The sequence below is a fragment of the Cornus florida genome, unplaced genomic scaffold, assembly GCF_030987335.1.
Source record: "Cornus florida cultivar Cherokee Brave unplaced genomic scaffold, ASM3098733v1 CherokeeBrave_3.0.0_Hap2_Chr10, whole genome shotgun sequence".
Taxonomy (NCBI): Eukaryota; Viridiplantae; Streptophyta; class Magnoliopsida; order Cornales; family Cornaceae; genus Cornus; species Cornus florida.
The window spans coordinates 100,773,014-100,794,143 of NW_026775580.1; the positions used below are offsets into that span (position 1 = coordinate 100,773,014).

Genomic DNA, 21,130 nt, shown 5'->3' on the forward strand with positions numbered 1-21,130 from the left:
CCAATTATTCCTAATCTTATTGGAAATAAACTGAAAATTATCGAACTTCACTCTAGTTTCTATTAAACAGACAAATTGAAAGGCATTATTTCGTATCCAACCTTTTACCTCCTTTTTGTCTTCTAGGCTTATTTAAGCCTCTTACATTCCATGCTCCTATCATTGAGAAGAGGACGCAGTTTGAGGCTTTAGCCCCAACTGGCTTCTAGTTACTCTTGCAGGTGTTGCAATCTCCACCTTCTTTGATTTCTTACTGGGATCCCCTTGACCAACTGATCTAGTTTCCCCAGCAACCCCAACACCAACTGTGGAAACTTGCACAGAATCTTCCATAGGGTAAAACACTGGTTTCATAATATCTACCCCTTCTTCCAGAGATGGGTGGACCACCCCAATCACTAAGAGGCTTTCCACAATACAATCTTCTTTTTTATCCGTAACACCTTTAGCATTCTTTGTGTGCACCACCATTGCATCCTTAACAATATCTGTTGGTTGTAAATTATTTTCCACATCATCTACAACATGAATAGTATCTTCAAGCTCGACTAAAGCAGCAAAAGCATTTGAAACCGGGACGGATTCATGAGATTCTAAAATCTGATCTTTCACAGGCAAAACCTCAACCACTTCATCTACATCTACAATTTTTCCCTTTTGTTTAACCATCCATTTGTCCACCCCCTTCTTAGGTTTAGCTTTTGCCTGCCAGACTTTGAGAGGGCATCGATCTTCTAAGTGATCAACTTTCTTACATAAGGCACATAGCTTAGGTTTCCATTCATACTCAATATCAATATTGCAATCACAACCATGGATATCAATCACCAATGATTCTGGTAACTCCTCCTTAACCCCTACCTCAACCATGACATGAACGTAATCACCCTTATCGCGACGTAATTCTGGATCATCCATATATATTGGTTTAGAGAAATTTAAACACACCTTTGACACTGAATCGGCATTATGACAATGAAAAGGTAAGTTGTGAAGCCGTAACCAAACCGGAACTGAGTCCAAGACCTTCTTGGTTAAATTAACATTTTTATCCCATTGCTTGATAATAATAGGTCTACCTTCAAAAGTGTGTATCCGAGATAATGTTTGCATAACCTCCTCCTCAGAATCAAATCGAACAATGAAGAAACTATCCTTCAAATAAACTACAGTCACCTTTTTTGCCCAGCGTTTTTCAACAAAGCTCTTAAATCGATGATAATATGGCTATTTTCCAATCACATACCCTATCACTGAGTTTTTCTAATAGGATATCTACTTCGCAACATCAGCTTCAGTGATAGATACCTTTGCACCGCGACTGCCACTGTGATATAAAAGGTTTGTAAAAGGTTTAGAAAGATCAGTGGAAAAGAGATTACGCCATGACGGAGATGGCGGTTGAGGTAAAGAAGGAGAAGAAGAAGAATGGATTAGGGTAGCAGACCGGCCAAGAGAGCTTGCCGGCGTTGAAGAGGGGGGAGACCCCTCCTCCATTTTGGCGTTTCCCTTAGAACCCTAGTTGCAGTGGCCAATTAGGGTTTTCCTAGAGAGCATAAAAGTTAAATCATCACACAAGTTTTTTCGACCTGACGAATAAACTTGCAATTTTAGTACAATTGGTTCAACAAAGGAGCTCAACTGAGCCTTTAATCAAGTTAAGTTTGGAGTGTCTATGAACTAGGGTTTATTTCACATCGTTGTAACATGGATAAATGAATAATACCGTGTCTACGTTTAAATGCTATCTTAAATTATACAAGTTTTAAATGACGTAATATCTCTTTAAATTACAATAGTATAAATATTATTGGATATAATGATAAAAACAATAGTAAATGAACTAATTTTAGTTTATAAATATATAAGTAGGCTTGTACCTGGAAGAAACCCCATTCTTTGCATGCAGAATCCAGCTTCTTCAACTCCAACTCCGTATGATCTCTACCCTTTTCGATTTTACTGTTTGGTTTAAATTTTTAGAAATCTAATGGACAATCTCTGGGTGGCTTAGTTGGAAAAGACTTGTGCTCTGGTGTCGCATTAGGTCTTAGTATCGATTCTTACTAGGTGCAAACAATTCTTTGGAGGGGTGTGAGTATCAACCAGGAAAAAAAAAAACAAAGACACATATTGAGTTCAATTGAATCTCTTGTGTTTGATTCTAATTTTGTTCCAGGTTATTAGTGAGGGAGTGCTTTGAAAATTAAAGAGTGTTAAATTTATAATTTCATTATTTAAATGGGCAATTCACAAGTTAAAGGACATTCTGGTCATTTTATCATGTGTTAAAGCGGTCAGGGATGTCTTTTGTCAAATGTTGCAAACCTGAAGGGGCGTCATTGTTATAAAATGAGCCAAGCTGCATTTGGGTGTCAATAAGGCAAACTACATTAAGTGTCACTGTAATTTATGCAACAAATATTAAGTTGCATTCTTCCAACAATAAGGTAACTTTGTATAAAACATAATATACAAAAGTAAAATGGTATTTTTTAAATTATAAATGAGGCGGGATGACCTTCCTTCATCCTGCTCCGAGTTTTTATTACAAAACTCATGTGGTTTAAAACCACTACTTTTAATCTTACCCATAAACCACTACTTTTAATCATACGGAGTTGGAGTTGGAGTTGGAGAAACTGGATTCTGCATGCAAAGAATGGGGTTTCTTCCAGGTGCAAGCCTACCTATATATTTATATTTAAAATTAGTTCATTTACTGAAAATCGAAGACACGGTATTATTCATTTATCTTATGCAAATTCAATCATTGCAACAAAAATGCTCTATATTTGATCCATTGAAATTAAGTTAAAGGTTCAACAACAGAGGGGTCATATAAATAAGTATCAAAAGTGGACCAAACAAGAGATGGATTAATATAGATAAAATTGAGCAAAGAAGTGTAATATTGACTTTCTTTTGTGTACCATTCTTTTGTGTACCACTTCTCTATTTCTTTTTCTTCTTCTTTTTTTTTTTTTTTCCAAACAAGAGATGGATTAATATAGATAAAATTGAGCAAAGAAGTGTAATATTGACTTTCTTTTGTGTACCACTTCTCTATTTTAAAAAAAAAAAAAGAAAAAAAGAAAAAAAAAGCATTGACCAAGTGAGGAAATAAGTGTTGCAGGTTATAAGCCATGGAGTGAGCAGTTCAACAGTGGAGAAAGTAAATGTTGAGTTTCTAGTTTTTTTTTTTTTTTTTCTTTGCATGCAGAATCCAGCTTCTTAAACGTAGACACGGTATTATTCAAGTTTAATTTAATATATATTTTTTAATTAATAAACTAGAATATAAATCATATTAAGCTCAAAGTTAGACTTGCAATTTGAGTACAATTGGTTCCACAAAGGAGCTCAACTGAGCCTTTAATGAAGTTGAGTTTGGAGTGTCTATGAACTAGGGTTTATTTCGCATCATTGTAACATTTTTTTTTTTTTTTTTTTGAGAGTAATGACTCAATATTTTTGTGAGATTATGATAAGAAAAATGCTATACTTTAATTTGTAATTTTATCTTAAATTAGATGGTTGTTTATTTGTCAGCTTATTTGGCTGTGTGTATTTTATAAATAAATTTTTGAATATAGAAAATATCTTAATATAGAAAAAATAGCAAAATTTATAATTATAGAATTTAAACCCTCATATAGCTTAATAATCTGAATTAAGTTCTGTTAGTATATATTATCTTCGTTTGGGATACCCTTTCCATTAAATCTTCAAATAATTAAAATTAGAAGTTATAATTTTTTACCAGAGTGATCTCTTTCTCCGGAATAAGAACCCCTTCAGTAAATTATTAAATAATTTAAACTAGAGACTACAAATTTTTTTACTATAAATGAATGATCTCTTTCTTGTGAAAAAAGAATCATAATTTACATAATTCACTTTAAAGCTTTTTGTGATTGTATTTTGATTTAGTATTTTATGACTAAGGTTAAATTCGAAAGGGATACCCAACACATACAAAGTACTTGAAAAATAGAGAATGCATAAGAAATATATATATATAATGAAAAATATAGATATTAGTAGAGAAAAACAAATTAGAAATAGAGGAAGAAACCTAGTTTTTTTTTTTTTTTTTTTTTTTTTTTTTTCAATTGACAATTTGTTTAGTTTTTTAAAAATAATAATAATAAATAAAATAGAGGACAATATTTTTTTAATTATTGCCACATAGATTCAAGATCAAATCTTGAATTTTTAATTCGAGATGTGTGCTGTTATGATAAATAGAGTTAAAAAAGATCTCTTTATCAATTAAAGGTAAGAATATTCTCTCACTCATCTTAATTGTTTATCTTAATATTTTTGGTATAAAATCATCCACATTTATATTATTTTTCTCAAAATTAATGTTATAACCCTGGCGAGGGCATTGTCATCTGTCCCAAAAAAAAATGTCTATTTTTCATTTTTTGTTGTCTAAAAATAATTATTAATTTTCCTTTTAAACAATATATTTTACATCTTTTCATATATATCTTTGGAGTTTAAAATTTTGAACTTAAATATTTAAAATTTAAAAGGGTATCAGTAACTTTTTAGGAGATAATTCATGGCCCATATGTCTCCTTACAAATTTTTAATTAAAAAAAAAAAAACCATAATTTTTTTTTAAGATAAAGAGAGTATATATTTGGTCACTATTGTGATATTGATATGGCTCTGGGGAGCAGGCATAACACGTACAGTGTATAAAACTCCGGATGTACCCAATACCTTCTCTATAATATGTACCATTGTAGTACCTTGAAGGTAATATGGCTGTAGATATACTAATATATATGTATATATTATATTATATATAATGGAATAAGTATGTAAATCATCGTTGGGAAAGTAAACTAATACAGAGTAACCCTCCAAGCAAGTCTTGACCAAACAAAACAAAACAGACCATTTTCCCAAGTAGTGCTAGGAAACAACACCAGAGAACAAGTTAAACAAGGAATCAGCATTCCGCAAACATAGAAAAAGCCTAATCACCAAAAGCCACTCAAGGTTAGATTAAAAAACACGGCCCTTCAAAAAATCATTGTCACCGCAAATAGTTTTTAAATTCCAAGAACCCTTTTACGGGTGCGTGTCTTATTATAATTGGCGGTGATTAAGTTCTCAGTGACGCCTTGGTTATTTTATCTTACCAGCCATATTAAAAATTGTCCGTTTGCAAACAGCGTGTCACCATTTTATCCTTGACTGACTCTCTCTCCTCTCTTCTAAATTTAATGAAGATACCAAAATCCCCAATAGCCCCAACGCCCACAAATACTCAGTCCTACTCGCATAAAAACTCCCACCCCTTCTCTCTCTACTTTCTCTCTCTAAAAAGTAGGAAGAAGACAAGCCCTCCCCTTTGATTTCCTCATCAGATCTTCAAATTCCAGCCAAAAAAAAAAAACCAGACCCATAAATGCCGCAGGTGACAAGAAGAAGATCAAGAATCATACAAACCCGCTAAATCAATACACACACCTATAGATTTACATATATATATACACACACACACACACGCACGCACAAGTAAATGAGGTGTAAGAAACACTTACCCGACCTCAGTAGCAGCGTCGGAGTCTGTGCTACGTGTCTCCGTGAACGCCTCGTAGCTCTCATCGCCGCTCAGGCCCAAGCTCAACTCCGGGCCCAGGCCCAGCTGGCCCAAGATGATCGCCGGAAATCTGACCCACATCCACCGCCTCTTCTCTTCCCTCGTTCTGTTTCGCCTTATGTGAGTCGCCGGAAATCTGACAACGCCGTCTCGAACCACCACGTCCACCAGCATCACAGCCTGCCGGATCAACGGTTCTATAGCACTCCACAAGTGGGCCCCACGGGTGCCATCGTCACTGCCGGCTCATACAAGAAGAAGCACAACAAGTTCTCTCGCTTCTTCAATCTTTTCAGATCCAAATCAGAGAAATTCGACTTGGATCATAGGGTTTCCGATTCGAATTCTGCAGATTTGGCGTCTTCGTCGTGGTTTTCGAGCATTCTCTCGGTTCGCCGGAAAAAGCAGTCGCGGCTGTTTTCACTCGATGAATCGACCGCCGGCGGCGGTCCGAAACCGTGCCGTGATCGAGATCGGGGAATGTCGCCGGCGAGATACTCGAACGACGGTGAGGACGAGGAATGCTGCAATGGATCGAGCGGGTACGCGTCAGAGTCACCTCAGAGGTGGAAGCAGACGCCGATAAAAGCGACGCCGCAGGTCCGGCGAGGCGGCGGTGGGCGGGCGACTCACTCCCGAAATGTCTCCGGATTGGCGTTTTGTTTGAGTCCGCTGGTGCGTGCGAGCCCTAGTCGGCAGTGGAGTCAGAAGGGAATGCAGCCGGAGATATCCTTTCCCGGCGAGATCAGGGTTCCGGTGAAGCCTCACCTGTCGACGGCGGCAGCGTTCTGCGCGAACAGATCAAGAAAGCTTGCGGATTTCGGGAGGTTCAATCAGACCCATTGATCACGATGAAGTTGACATTGACCTGCACCACAGGACACCGTGATGACATTGAAAGTACGGTTTTGCCCTTGTAATTTTCGTTTTATTCTCTGTATACTCTATGATTTTATACACACAAACAAAAACAAAAACGAACAAATCCTTTTCTTTTTTTTTTTTGGGGGTGTAATTGCGTAGTCTGGTTGGAAATTACGTATATACCCTTTATAGAGTCAAAGAACACAGGTAAGTGGATGGTGTGCTTCTTAGCAACATAGTGGATGATGCTCAGCATTTGTGATACAACTTACCCAATGCGTGGGCCAGGTGCTTGAAAATTTTGATCAGAGAAGGTGGGGCCACATGTGGGAAATGGGGGCAATCAGGTGCGTCCATTACGTTGGGAGGTGGAAGCTTGGTCCCACCCATTTATGATAGTGTTGTATGTGTGTGTATATGTAGAGGAGTATATGTTACAATGAATACCGTGTACCAATGTTTCAGATGGTATTAATGAAGGTGAGTCTGATGAAATAGTAATGTAATTTGCATATGGTATCAAATTCTGATTTTGACTTGACAAATAGTGCTAGTAAATTAGTAATAAATAGGTTGTTGGTGATGGTAGAATAGGGATGGTGTATTGTACCATTTGGTACAACCCCACGTCTCTTTTGTTTTGGTGGGACCAGATGGAAATGGAAATGGTCGTCGGTGTTGGACTAGTGTTACTTTACAGTAAAAAGTAAAAGTAGGGTCAATGGTGTTGTAGTGATGGGTGTTAGGGACGCATATTCTGTTTTTGAACTCAAAGATTGGGGAGTTAAAATTTGTTACGGTACTTTTTGTTTCTGCACATGGTAGTTAATTCAACTGAATTGATGAAAAAAGTTGACTGACGGTTGTCTTCTTTGCCTAATGTAGTAAACAATTCGACGCTTGAATGTTTAATCAGTCCTAGTTTGGGTTTTAGAACACACATTTTGTGAAAGATAAAAAAAAAAAAAAAAAAAAAAAAAACATAACTTAAATGTGTTTTTGATTCCTTAGGCCTTGTTTGCAAATGTATGTTTTTTCAGAATTGCGGGTGGTGTATTGTATTAAAGCAAAAACTGGCAATACGTTTTTGATAATCAGTTGTTGATGGCATCCAATTTTTGTTTTAAAAAACAAAGCCCAAATAGAAGCACTGATTATCCAACGCTTTGACATTATCAAATATGTTTGTATAAATTTCATTTAGACCCCTCTAGATTTGTCTATACGACTCTCAAGTTTGCATATTTTCATTCCAATTCTCCGTTAAGACACTCGGACCTTGTCGACTAACAAGGAATGAAATATTGTAAATTAAATTAAAGGGAATGAGGCAGGCAATTTGAACATTATAGATTATTTTTTTTACGATGTCAACAAAAAAACATATTTGACCGCTGGGTCAAATGTTAGAAAAAGTAGTGGGTCTTCAAATTTGGAGGGCCGACAACCCTTGGGGAATCTAATTAAAAGAATTTTACTCAAACATGCTTCCAATCATAGATGAACACAAATCTTGATAAAAATATTATTTCTGTTTCAGATGAAAATAAAAACGCAAAACGAACAATGGTTTTCAAATCAGGATAGTTAATGCCCTTTTTTAGATGAAAAATTAGGCTTGAGTGAATGCAAATAAAAGTGGTAAAGATGACATCTAAATGTTACTTTTCTAGCCTACAATAACAATAATCAAACATTTTTTTAAACTACTTAAGATTAGCAACATGAATTCTATGTTTTATTTTGCTCTATTCAATCCCATATTCTCTCATATCATTTTTTACTCATTAACTTTGGTCTTCTTCTTCTCCTAATTTACCATCAATGTAAACTTGTCATTTTTCTATTGACGTCTTGATTACTTTATCTTACCCATGGCGTATATATATTTCTAGCTAATTAAAAGAAAAAAGGGTAAGAACTAAAGAGGGAGCTCCTTGGTATATATATATTTATATGAATGTATAGTCTTCGTTTAAATTATGAAAACAAAAAAGGATGAGAATTTTGAAGACCGATCATTTTCAGATTGCTTTTGTGAACGGTAAGCCTGATATTTTTCAAAGTGTGTTCAAAAGTGATAATTCCTGATGAAAGCACTCTGATATTTGAACTAAAGTCGGCAAACACTGATACCAAAGGAATTGCATTGCATGTAAGTGATTATATATAACTTTTTTTTCTTTTTCTTTTTTCTTTTTTTTGGTACAACAAGCAAACACAAAAATTAAGAGATTGTTTGATTTGTCACTCAAAATATTTATTAAGAATTAAAAAAATAAAAAAATATTTTCAGATAACCGGCTTTTATAATTATTTAAAAATTCAGACATTTTTTAACTGAATTTTCAAAAAATAAATTTTAAAAACTATCAAGCAAGCAAATTTTTATATAATTTCTTTTAATTTTTAATTATTAAAAAACAGAAAATCTTGCTTGAAAAATTGAACGTAATATACCCTAACCATTGTCAGGCACCCTTTCATATTTTGTATGATTCACTGGAGAATATTCATCAAGTCTTATAGTGTCATGTTGTCTCTAAAATTGACAAATAATAACATAATATAATACATATGAAATATTGTAGAGAAAGAATAAAGAAGAGACGTAGAAGAATATAAGTAGATTATAATTACTTTGTTAAAAACCAATAGACATATCCCTCATCAAACACCCTTTTATATTTATTCACATATTCTCACATTGAATACGTGTATATTACAAAACTTATTTTTTTTTATTTGAAAAAACCTAACATTGAATACGTGTATGTTATATTATATAGTCTCTCATGTCGCTAATAATGTTTCTTTAGTTTCCTACTTTTGAATTTCTTGTTATATTTTTTTTCCCTAATTATTAGCAACAGTTAGTTAATTTTGGATATTACATATTTCTGAAGATATTTTCAATATTGTACAAACAAGTGAACAACAAGATCACTTACTCTTCTAAAAATAATAATAATAATAAATAAATAAATAAAAATAAACCAAGGTTAGAATTTTACGGTGTGATTGACAGGAGTGACATTGGGATATAAAGTAGAAAATGAATGGAGTAACCTCCACTCTATATTCACTCATTAAAACCCAAAATAAGTGTCCACATGCACTAGTGTTTTGATCATACCACCACCTATAAGGCTTTTACTGGATAAAAATGGTTGACATATATTGGTTGGGACCCACTTGACCCCCAACTCATAACTTGATATAATTTCTGTTTTGTTTGAATATTACTATATATATATATATATGTGTGTGTGTGTGTGTGTGTGTGTGTGTATATATGGTGGTGGGCAAGTTGGTAATCTAAATATGCAGTACCCAAAATAAGGCAAAAGAATAAGTCAGAACTAAGAGTTTAAGAAAGTGATTGGGATATAGACTTTGAAAGTGATTGGGATATTTGGATTTAGAGATTTTTATATATATATATATATACACTTTTTATGAGATCAGATTCACGATAGAATCTATGTGAAATTTAGCGAGAGCTGAGATTAATTATATGACGGTTCATAATATTACTATTATTTTATTAAATGCTACAAAGACCTTCTAGTATCTAAAATAATAGCTCATTGTAACACTATAAAACTTAGTTTAACTTTCTATGCTTGTCGTGATGATTTAAAATATTATTTATTACATCGGTAAATTATATTGAGTTATAGTAACATCTATCTCCTAGTTTGAAACACTACATTGATGTTTTGTAAAATTATTTTATTGAATTAAAAAATACATCAACATTAATTTTATGGACAAAAGTGTCTAACATATATGGAAATTGGTGTAATTCTCAATCAAGAGGGAAAAAAAAAATAATAATTGTTCAAATAAAATTTAGTGTAATTTGCCCTTATGAAATTCGAATTAGATGGTTTTTGGAAAAAATGAAAATTTAGTGTTAGAAAATTATAATATTGAATTAAGAATTCTAAAATTCAAAAAAATATGTATATATTATGATTTGATACGTGACTTGTATTGGGTCAATCAATTTATGCTGACTTTATTCAAATATGTTATACCACTGTTGTAAATGTGACTGATCATGCGAAGAATGAAATCTATGGTAGGAATTCTACATACCACAAAACCAAATTTCTTGTCACATCATATGTTAAAGATAAAACATCTTTTCTCTTGACTTGTTAGGCATTTAGTGCAGAGTTAGGTCATTGTGACTTTAGATGGAGACTCTTTTCTAAAAGTGTAACATTATCTAAGTGATAGCTTATTGTTCATTATTATATGCACTTTATGGAAAGAAGAAGGAAAAAAATCGTCTAAATGCCACAAAAATTTATGATGGGTTGGTCCACTTGTCAAAGTAAAAAGGCACTGAAGGGTTATTATCCCATTCAAATAAATTCTATACTTTTTTTCACTAGTAAATTAAACCCTATCTTCCTTTGTTTATTTCAACATAAAATATATTTTTCAAAGTTTTATTTTATTTTTGAAGGTAAAATATTTTTCTATTTTGATGTTTAGCAAATGACTAGGTTGAAGGAGTCCATTAGGTTGAACATGTAAACATTACTTTTAAAAAATTTTAATAAAATATTTTACTTAAATTTATAAAAACCAAACACCAAATATATATATATATATATATATATATATAGTTTTTTAAAAATATTTTACATTCAAACAAACATAATAGTTTCTTTTACATTTTAATACTCATTTAAAATGTTATTTAATCTCCTAATGCCCACAAGCATTACTGTATTGATTCAATGCATGCGGATGGAAAATTAAACTGTTTTTGTTTTTGTGTGGATTGGTATAAATATTATTGTTGAAGTCAATAGAAGATATTAAGTTTAATTATACTTAAACTTGTACGGCCAACATGGTAAGGATAATGTTCAAATTGATGAACTAATGAAAGCGTTTGTTTTTTTTTTTATTTTTAAATAAGGTACCCAAAGTCGATTGATTTATATTATATATTTATATATTCATGTGAATGTGTATTTTGGCCAACTGCAAATATAATTTCACAAAATAGCTTACGTGATGATTTAAGAAAATCTAACGAATGAGTAATTTTTAAAACTACTTCGAATTGACTGCGTCTGTTAAGCATTTTTAATGCAAAACAGTTGCAGTGGTTGTGGAATATAGTTATGCAATGAATATATATATATATATAAACACACACACACACATTTATGTATAAATATATGTCATAAATGTCATAAGTTTCACATGTACTACGTATTATTTATACCAAATTTATTGCATACCAAGTCGTAGCGAGGCTAATTTTAGTATTGATACATCAATTCAATTACTTGAATTACCTGCAATATATTTTTTTATTTTTTATTATTTTTTTTAAGGCTAGAAATTGGATTCCCAATGACAACGGGAGCAATCCAACTTGAATTACGAAGATATTTGCGCCCAAAGCATCAATTGAACCCATGTAAAAAGTATGGCTTTGAGTTGAAACTACTCTTTATACTCATAAAATTTAAATGAGTAATGATTTATGGTCCGAATTCGATAGTTATCGAATCTTATTTATGTAATTGGAGTGATGTGCCTCATCACATGATGTTACGGTGATATAATACGATGGAATTCACCACCTCACTCCCATAAATGAGATTTGGTGCAACCCACAAATCATTATTCAATTCAAATAAACCCTCAATTTTCATTGAATTAAGACGAATAGTAGCATCTAGAAAGAATGAAATTTCAAGCTTGTGAGAGTAGTCATTTTGTACACATATTGCCAATATTATTTCTTACACCGAAAAGTCCTCTCAAGAACACTCTCAATAAACGAAAAGTTGATTAAAAGACTAAAATTTTTATCTAACAACGAAAATTATACTAAATAATTAAAAAAAATTAGCTCAGTTCACGGAATTTCTATTATTATATAGTAAAGTCAAAATTATGAAAAAAAGTCATTTAACATAGGATGCCACTGCAAAAAGAGTGTAATTTTTTATTGACAACTAGAAAGAACAAGAACAATTATTCATCATGCACTTCATTGCAACAATTGATTGCTCAACTCATTCATCTTTTTTTTTTTTTTTTTTTTGCAGTAAAACATCATTTTTTTTTTTTTTTTTGATAATTGCGTTCAAGATAAAACACCATGTTGTTTCTTGTAACTCAAGCCTTGGGTGAATGGAATGGGACTATGGGGTCCACATTTGTTATAGTTGTGTAATTAATAGCCATGACCCTTTTCATTTCTTTTTTCTTACATATTAATTCTTTTGACTTGAAAATGCAGTCCACATGCAATCCACCAGCTCCTAAAATGGGAAGCCTAATAAATATTGTGGCCCATCCCATTTCATTATTTTTCAATGGAAAAAACATTGATATTCAATTTTAGACTAAGCTTTACATGTGTTTTTCTTTCAACCTAAGTTTCAATGTGCAACCATCAACCATATATGTGTTTTCACACCTAGATATAGTAATGTCTAAGGTCATAGATGTAAATGAACCAATCATTCATGAGCAGTTTGGTTTCAGTTTATTACACTCGATCTATGTTAAAAATGTAACACATTTTTTAAAAATTAAATCGAGCTCCAGTAATATAAATTGGTTCAACTCAACTTATTTGTAACCTTAGAAACATAAGCAAAGATCGACGTTTTGTTTTGAGATAACTACTTGTACTCTCACTCACAAGCTATTAATTTCTATTATCAATCAAATTGTCAATCTGCAATCAAATTCGTACAACTTGATTTTGTATTTTCTTGCAAAATACGGCTAAATTAAGGGGTCCCTTTGGTACATTATTGTTCTAAAAGAAGTTAAACCAAAATTAGACACAGAAAATGATGCCTTATCTTACTAATTGGACAATAAGCAATCATTTGGGGCCAATATAATAATTTTTTTGGTAGCATTGGAATGTCGTGCAACATTTTTAAATAAGAGGCATAAATGTCATTTTGTGCCCCACTAATAAGTTGATTCCACTATTTCGGTCACATTGATAAACAAGAGGCCTGCGGACTATCCACGTGTTCTCCTCATTACTTCAAGAAACTAAGGTAAAGTTGCAATGAATAAGGAGGACCTATTCAATGGTCAGTTTTGAAGCATTTAAAACCCTGAGTCTAAATAGGTGTGGCTGTCTGGGCAGACCTTAAGGTTCCGATTGAGAGAAAAGAAAAGAGATAATAGTATTAATTATGATAAAAAAAGAGAAAAAATATAATAATAATTTTTATTTATATTTAAATAGATAAGAGATAAAAAAAATAAAAATAAATAATAGTTAGTATTTTTATTTAGATAAGATAGAGAAGAATATAAAAGATAATATTCTTGTTTGAATAAGATATAAAGGAGAAAAGAAATAAAATGATAATAACCAAATTACTACCATTCCGCTTTTAAATAGATAAGACATGGAATAATAATTTTATTCTTCTAATTATTGAGGGCAATTTTAAAATTATAAAAATATTATTTAAATACTATCATTTCTCTCTTTTTATCTTCTCATTTTTTTGAGACAGGATATGAGAGATAAGAAGTAATAGCTATTCTTCCCTGTCTCTCTCTATCATTTATTTTATATCATTTTCAATAATCCAAACACAATTTACACTATCCTTTCCATCTCTCAATCCAGACGTCCATCCTATTCTCCTATGTTCAAATCCCCTTCTCCCTAACATAACCCCAACTAACTCCTAATTCGCTAACCATCGCCAGGGAGTTATTGAAAAAAAAAAAAAAAAAAAAAAAAAATCTAAATATTTATAATCCTTAAAAATAAAAAAAATTTCAGTAGAAGGGCAACCCAATTGGAGCTTTGATCTAGTCAATTCAATTCAATTCAATCATAATAAGCTTTGGATTCATTAATGGTCATCACACGCCTATTAAACCATGCCCTATTCCCACCTGCATTTTAACACCACAAGCAATACTATACTAACATAGCTGATTTTTGCAAAGTAGTCATTTCCATAACCATTCGTTACAATCCACAAATAAATTTATTCAGACATTGTCTAAGCAATTCATTTATAAGTTCATACTTCTGGAAGAGAAATTATCCCAATTAATATTATGTCCTCAGGTTTCCGGATAATGTCATAGACAAATAATTTTTTTCAAGGAAATGTACCTCTACCACCACCCAGTGTCTTGAAACTCCCATGATTTTATGCTCTTACAGAGGCAATAAATCATTTTGAAGCTCTCAATTTCGGAAAACTGAAGTTGAGTTTTGAAGCATAATTATAATAATAGTGAGGACCATCCTCAGCAACTCGTGACAGCAATTCACCATGAATTATCCACTAGGACTAAACGCGGAATGTTATTTTAGCATGAAACAATAAAAAGAACAAAATAGAAAAGTGGACAACAACATAAGAATGCACCACAATTCATCTGAAATTTAATTCAGGTTCCAAAAAATAACACCGCCAATTATAGGTGGTTTAATCTTTTGCATGAAGCAGTTTCACTCAACCACAGCCAGCAGATCACCAGCTTTACAAAAACAATGCTTTGCATCTGTTCCCAAATCCACCTGATACACAAAACAAGCACATCAATTGTGCACCAAGTACGGATCATGGAAATAATGATCACAATACTAAAGGTGATGATGTGTGAGAGAGAGGGCATCTCCTTGATATACACTAGAAGGCGTAGATTAGCTTTACTCATGCTATCTTTTTCTTAACACAGATCCTTGCATTGTCCAGTGCTGACAGTGCAGAGTGGTCAAATTAAAAACCGTACTCCCTAAAAGTGAACGTAAGCTTAATCAAATAGCATGGATTCAATATACAGAAGCCCCTCGTGCAAGAAGGCAATCAATCTTGATTAAAATGCTGGCTGCCTGCCTTAAGTGCCCCCGTGCTAGAAGGCAATCAATCTCGAGTAAAATGCTACCCACTACTTAAGGTCCCCATTCTCTGTTCAAAAGCCATGTTCAAAAGTAATAAGATGCTCAAAGATGCCTGCTTTTTACCCACGGCAATTCTTAAGGTGATTCCCAAAACCCCAAATTAGTTCATTCAAATGCCTAAATCAAGTGTGGATCAAACTGATCCAATGACTAACCAGCCTGAATCCTATGGCTTCTAGGTCACTGGACCATTCCCTATTGTTTGACCAAATCTCTCAATTCTCAATGGTGCAATTCTTAAACTACTCTTCAGTCTTCAATCTTCACCACAATATCAATGCTGACCCAATTAAGAAGTGACTCGGGACTCTACCTGATCAACTTCAATTTACATTTTACTCAAGGAATATTGCCACATTTTGTTAAATAGTGCTAACATGTGTGGCGACCATTTTTTAGGATAGGATAAATGACCTATATAATCAAGCCCCTTAACAATATCAACCTAATTTGCAAGTTGAGTCTGTTGATCCAGAAGACTGCCTAAATTTCTTCAGAATTACAATCTTCAACACGGACTTTTTTTTGGGGGAGGTAAATAATACAGGGACTTCATCTTCCATGGAATTCATTATCACGAAACACATGATTTAAGTGTATGTTTATGGAAACACAAAGCACCAACGGCCTATGGTAACAATCAAAAGACAACCCCTGGATGTGGTTTTACTAACAGGGGATTTCAAGTTCCCCTAAATAAAATAATTTAGAGGGATTCTTCATCATAGTAAGCACTACAATCAGAATTTTAAATAGCACTTACCTCATAAGCATTTATGTCTGAGAAAAGAACCTGCAAAAGAAGCATTTCGTTCTCTTAGATGATGGAAAAGGCAACAGAGCAAAACAAATGAATAAGAAATGAGACAAGTATGAAATATTACAATTGACCATATTTTAAAAATGTGGAAGTGGCATAAACAGAATAAAACTAATTTATTGCAGGAAAATCACCAACTCGCTATAAATCCCACCTTCTTCCCAGCCTCTAGTTGCTGCGCCTCAGCACCAACAGAGAGAATCTGAAAAGGGAAAAAATTAATAAAAAGTCATCAGCAATGAACAAATAAAATTGAATTTGTTATCCGCAAGTCTGTCTGAGGACAGTTGTTAGTGTTTCACTGACCTCCCCCATAAGGTAACGTTCAAATTTTACAGCTGACTTTGGTAGCAAAACTCCACCAGCTGATTTCTGTGTGAAGAACATTTCATTCATCAGCATGACAACCAGAAGATATGTGTTTGCTTACAAGGATGTGCACTTGATATCTATTTTGCTAATATATCACCATCCAATTCAATATGGTTAAAAATATAACACTGAGGGAGAGAAATTGCTTAAGGAATAAATGCACCGATACATTTTATTCACTTATTTATTTATATTTTTTGGCAAACATCATAACAGATTGAATTTTTTTGCAGAACAAAAAACCAAAAAAACCCCACCATCAGCATAAGTCTCCCTACAGTAATACTAGGCCTTACAAATTATTCTAACATTTACAAAAACTGAATTTGGTTATCTTACAGTCATTATTTGGATAAAAAGACGCGATAGCTGCTTCTCAATACAACTAGTAATGAATAAAAAGACTTCCTCAACCAACTCCAAAGAGCATTATTGAAAGAGATTCAAATTGAACTTTGCCAAAATGAAAATGAAGAGCTGCATTATGGCCAGACCAACTCACACACGACATGTTTCTTTTTGTCCGACATTTTTTATGATGTGTTTAATAGTCTTGCCCAGAACACAATGGAAAAATCTCTTCTATTTTGATAAGATTAAAAAATAAAAATAAAGAAGAAGATTGGTATCAGCCCAGGAAAGATTCAACAAAGATGGAGAACTTGTGGTTGAATTATTAGGTTCAATGCATTTAAGTAACGTATTAGGTTTGCATGCAAATAATTTAGATGCATAATGCATAAAATTGGAGTCTCTAATGGGTCGGAACTTGTGCAAAGAAGTTGGTTTCACTCCCTATTCTCACCCATAATTGCAGCTCTCAATAAAAGGTTTCAAGAATAACTTCGTAATTTCATCATAATGAAACAGAGAATTCACTAACTCGGAGCAGATTCAGCAAATTACCTTCAATGTATAGTGTGATATTGAACATGAATTTACAACCAAAATATGGCACTTATATTACCAAGCACCAGCCTTTAGCTCACCATTAGTTTCAGCCTTTTAATCTCAAGAAGCACTAGTATTCAGTATTCACCATCCAATTAGACCAGCTTTGGTGTTTAGGCATAGCTATATATTATTGTATAATGATCCCGTATAGACCTGTCAATGGATCGGATTTTGATCCGCATCCGAGCAAATAATTGGGATATGGATTGGAACATTTAATCCGATAACCCGTTAGCGATCTGAATCCGATAATTTGTTACCTAAACAAACCGGATATGGATTATGGTTGATCCGGTCCAATAATAATCCGATCAGAAATAATATAATATATAATATGCTACAAATAATATCTAATGGTATATATATAATATTTATATATTATTAAAATGTTTCTAATTATTTTTTCCTTCTCACATCTTTCTATTTTGTCTCTAGTTTTTTTTTTTTTTTTTTATTTATTTATAAAAAGTAAAATACCTAGATTTGTACTTTTTTTTTTTTTTTTTTTTTGTTTATATAATATTTTTCTTCTTTGGCTTGTATTTTTTTCCTAATCATTGTTTGCTATTCTCTTTTGATATTATTTATTTTTACAATATATATATATATATATATATATATATATATATATATATATATTCGGATCGGATTATCATATCAGATGTCCGATAAATAACAAGTCAGATATGAATTCTATTCTCAATAATCTATCAGATTATTGGATCGGTTTAGAAAATGGTAACTAATCGGATCAGGACTGATCACTGATCCGATCCATTTACAAGCCTAATCCCGTATACCTAGGCCTGTGGGTCAACCGTTTTTGTTGCATGTTTGTGTTGCCGGGCAAGCTATTGTAGCGGTAAATTGGCTGATACGTGTTTGGTTATCCAATTGATGTTTCTTATAGTAACCCAATTTGATTCCAAAAACCAGCCAAATAGGAAACAAAAAATTGATGTTTTGGGGCTTTTGGCACTATAGCAGGATTTACTTAGCAGGCCTGTTGTAAAACTTTTGAACCACGTATAAAAGGCATTTCCAAAATGTTTCACAACCCATTTGGAGCCCTAACTCTGGCGATTCGGGCACTCTCCAACTTAATCACTCTTGCCGATGACGACCTCCACACACATTACATAACCTCCGGTAAATCTTCTCGATTATTTCTTCTTGAATAAGCTCTATTTTCTGCAAATCTAAAAACCCTATATTTGAAGAAAATAGATCTAACTTTTTCTTCTTGAATAACCTCTATTTCTTCCTATTATTTCTTTTGTTTTTGTTAATATCACTTCAGATCTAGAACCCAAGCATTTTAATAGTAAATTTTTTGTTTTGAGCGGAAGTGAAACCCTGATTCCTCTTCATCTTATTCGGTGAAACTCGAGTGAATCAACTTTGCGTCTCAAGTTTCTCATTGAACTACGGTGAGGTTATTTTTCTTTCTTTGTTTTTGCAAGAAAAGTTTTGTTCATTTCTTCTTTGTCTAAAGAATGGAACCCTATTTTCGTTATTTCTTTTTCTTTCAAAATCCAAGTCTCTGAAGCAGCAACCCTAGTTAGTGACCAAACTGTTTTTTTTTTTTTTTTTACCTTTTGGTTTCATTACTTTTACTGGGTGAGGTTACCATAATCACTAATTGGAATGAAGAAATGAAACCAAGGTAAAAAGAAATAGAGTTTTGGCACTTTAGTAACAAAACTAGGGTTTTGTTTGTTGCTAAAAGAAAAAATTAACGAAACCTTAGTTTCGGTCTTCAAACAATGAAGAAATGAACAAGACCCTAGTTTCGTTCGTGCAAAAATAAATAAAAACAAATAAACTCACTATAGCTCGATGAGAAATCTGAGACACAAGCTTAATTCACTAGAGTTCCGCCAAAAAAGATCATGATAGAGATAACCTAAATTTCCAGAGCTAGGGCTCAGATGAGATGGGAAAAAATGTTGAAGCAAATGGACTGAAACATTTCAGGAATGCCTTGCATGCATGGTGAAAATTTTGCATAAAGCCTGCTACATTGCGGAAACATATGGAAATATCGGGCCGATTTTTGGAATCAAATTGGATTATTGTAGGAAACATCAATTTGGTTACCAAAGGGCCAACTAACCGTTATAGTAGCAAGCCCACAACACAAAACAAGCAATGTAAACTGTTGTCAAACAAGCCCTAAGGTTTGGTCCCAAATATGAGGGTGATGGAATGCGAGGGCAGAAAAAACGTAACCTTTGTCCTTATTTGCACAAAATAGTTATTCTTAAAATTAAACCCACTCCACTCCTAACACTTGTGCCCGACTTTTTCCCGTTACAGCAAGCAACGGCACTTATCCATTCATGATATGGCTTTATTGTGGAAGTAAGCAAATGTGATACAAGCAAATGCATAAAAAAGATCCAGAAGAACAACACCTTCAATAATATTAAGATATTTACCAAAGGAACAATTCCAGCAGAACGTAATAAAACTTAATAATAAGCCAAGGCTAACGTTTGAACATAAAGTTCTTTATACATTTATAAAGAAGAACAGAAATGAAATGGGTAGGAATATTGCCACAATAATTTTAATACTTTCAGACCATTTTAAAACACTTCAGTGGCCAATGTCAGCTGAATTTCCTATTTGCAACAAAATTGCTTGGGCAAAACATTTCAAATTACAAAATTCTCTTTAGATAAACCATCTTTTCTGGAAGAGGAGTATGTGTATATAAAATCAAGTGTGAAAACGTAGTAAGAAGGAAACATATACTGATTACTACAAGAAGTTTAAGTAAATTGAGCTTATAACAAGTGGAACCTACTAAAAATCCTAATATAAATGTCTCCAAAACCGCATTTAGATCAACCATAAAACAGACAGGACCTCCCATTTTGAATCTTAAAATTTGAATTCACAGATAATCTATAATATACAAATATCACCTCAGGTAGTTCCTCTAGACGAATCAACACTCTATCAGCTTGCGGCACAACCTGTAATTTAAAGCGCAAAATAACACTAAATGAAAACCCAAAAGATACACAAACACAAATATGAATTATTAAGAAAGTGAAGATTAACTACTTATCAAAAAAAAAAAAAGACAAAAAAAAAAGTGAAGATTAACTAGAAATGAACCTTAGTGGCCTCAAATTTCTTTGCAATCGCACATACTCGCAGAGAATTTCTTCGTTGACCTGTTCAACAACCCAAAAATGCAAAATTTATATATAAATTTGACAAAATTATAAATAGAAAACATTACTGGGGATAAACAGAGGTTTAGGGTTTAAAGAAGAACCTAATAGTCTGCGGTTTGAGGAGAGAGAAGGAAATCTGGTGTTTTGAGTTGTAAAAGGTTTTGGGACTGCAACGAAAGCAGACGCCGCCATGGATAAGGAGAGAGAGAACTTAAGAGAGAGAGAGAGAGAGCTGAGCAGTTAGAGAATACGAAAATGAAAGGATAGTGGTGTAGGTGTGTGAATATATACGTATAAATACACGTGGGTCGTATAGCCTGGCGATTTCAAACTGTGTTCTAGAGAGTTCAGAAATT

General features: G+C 33.0%; 2 protein-coding genes across 2 annotated transcripts; one reads left to right on the forward strand and one right to left on the reverse strand.

The window, feature by feature from the left end:
* Positions 1 to 5,545: 5,545 nt before the first annotated feature.
* On the forward strand, positions 5,546 to 6,472 carry LOC132278248 (uncharacterized). The gene has a single exon (XM_059780051.1). It carries the CDS (start codon positions 5,546 to 5,548, stop codon positions 6,470 to 6,472), a length of 927 nt encoding a protein of 308 aa, XP_059636034.1.
* Positions 6,473 to 14,737: 8,265 nt separating this feature from the next.
* Positions 14,738 to 21,042, reverse strand: LOC132276396 (10 kDa chaperonin 1, chloroplastic-like). Its single transcript, XM_059777804.1, has 7 exons — positions 20,876 to 21,042; positions 20,713 to 20,771; positions 20,517 to 20,567; positions 16,564 to 16,629; positions 16,412 to 16,459; positions 16,201 to 16,230; positions 14,738 to 15,053 (listed from the first exon to the last, which is right to left on the reverse strand). The coding sequence occupies exons 1-7, from the start codon at positions 20,964 to 20,966 to the stop codon at positions 14,985 to 14,987; spliced, it is 414 nt and encodes a 137-aa protein (XP_059633787.1). The 5' UTR covers positions 20,967 to 21,042; the 3' UTR covers positions 14,738 to 14,984.
* Positions 21,043 to 21,130: the final 88 nt, after the last annotated feature.

Bases quoted from the DNA above. Each gene is read 5' to 3' on its own strand.
- LOC132278248 (XM_059780051.1), top strand. From the start codon at position 5,546: ATGAGGTGTAAGAAACACTTACCCGACCTCAGTAGCAGCGTCGGAGTC.
- LOC132276396 (XM_059777804.1), bottom strand. From the start codon at position 20,966: ATGGCGGCGTCTGCTTTCGTTGCAGTCCCAAAACCTTTTACAACTCAA. The intron at 20,568-20,712 runs GTTCATTTCTAG...TTTAAATTACAG, and splicing joins AGAAATTTGAGGCCACTAAG to GTTGTGCCGCAAGCTGATAG. The intron at 15,054-16,200 runs GTAAGTGCTATT...TTTGTGTATCAG, and splicing joins CAGACATAAATGCTTATGAG to GTGGATTTGGGAACAGATGC.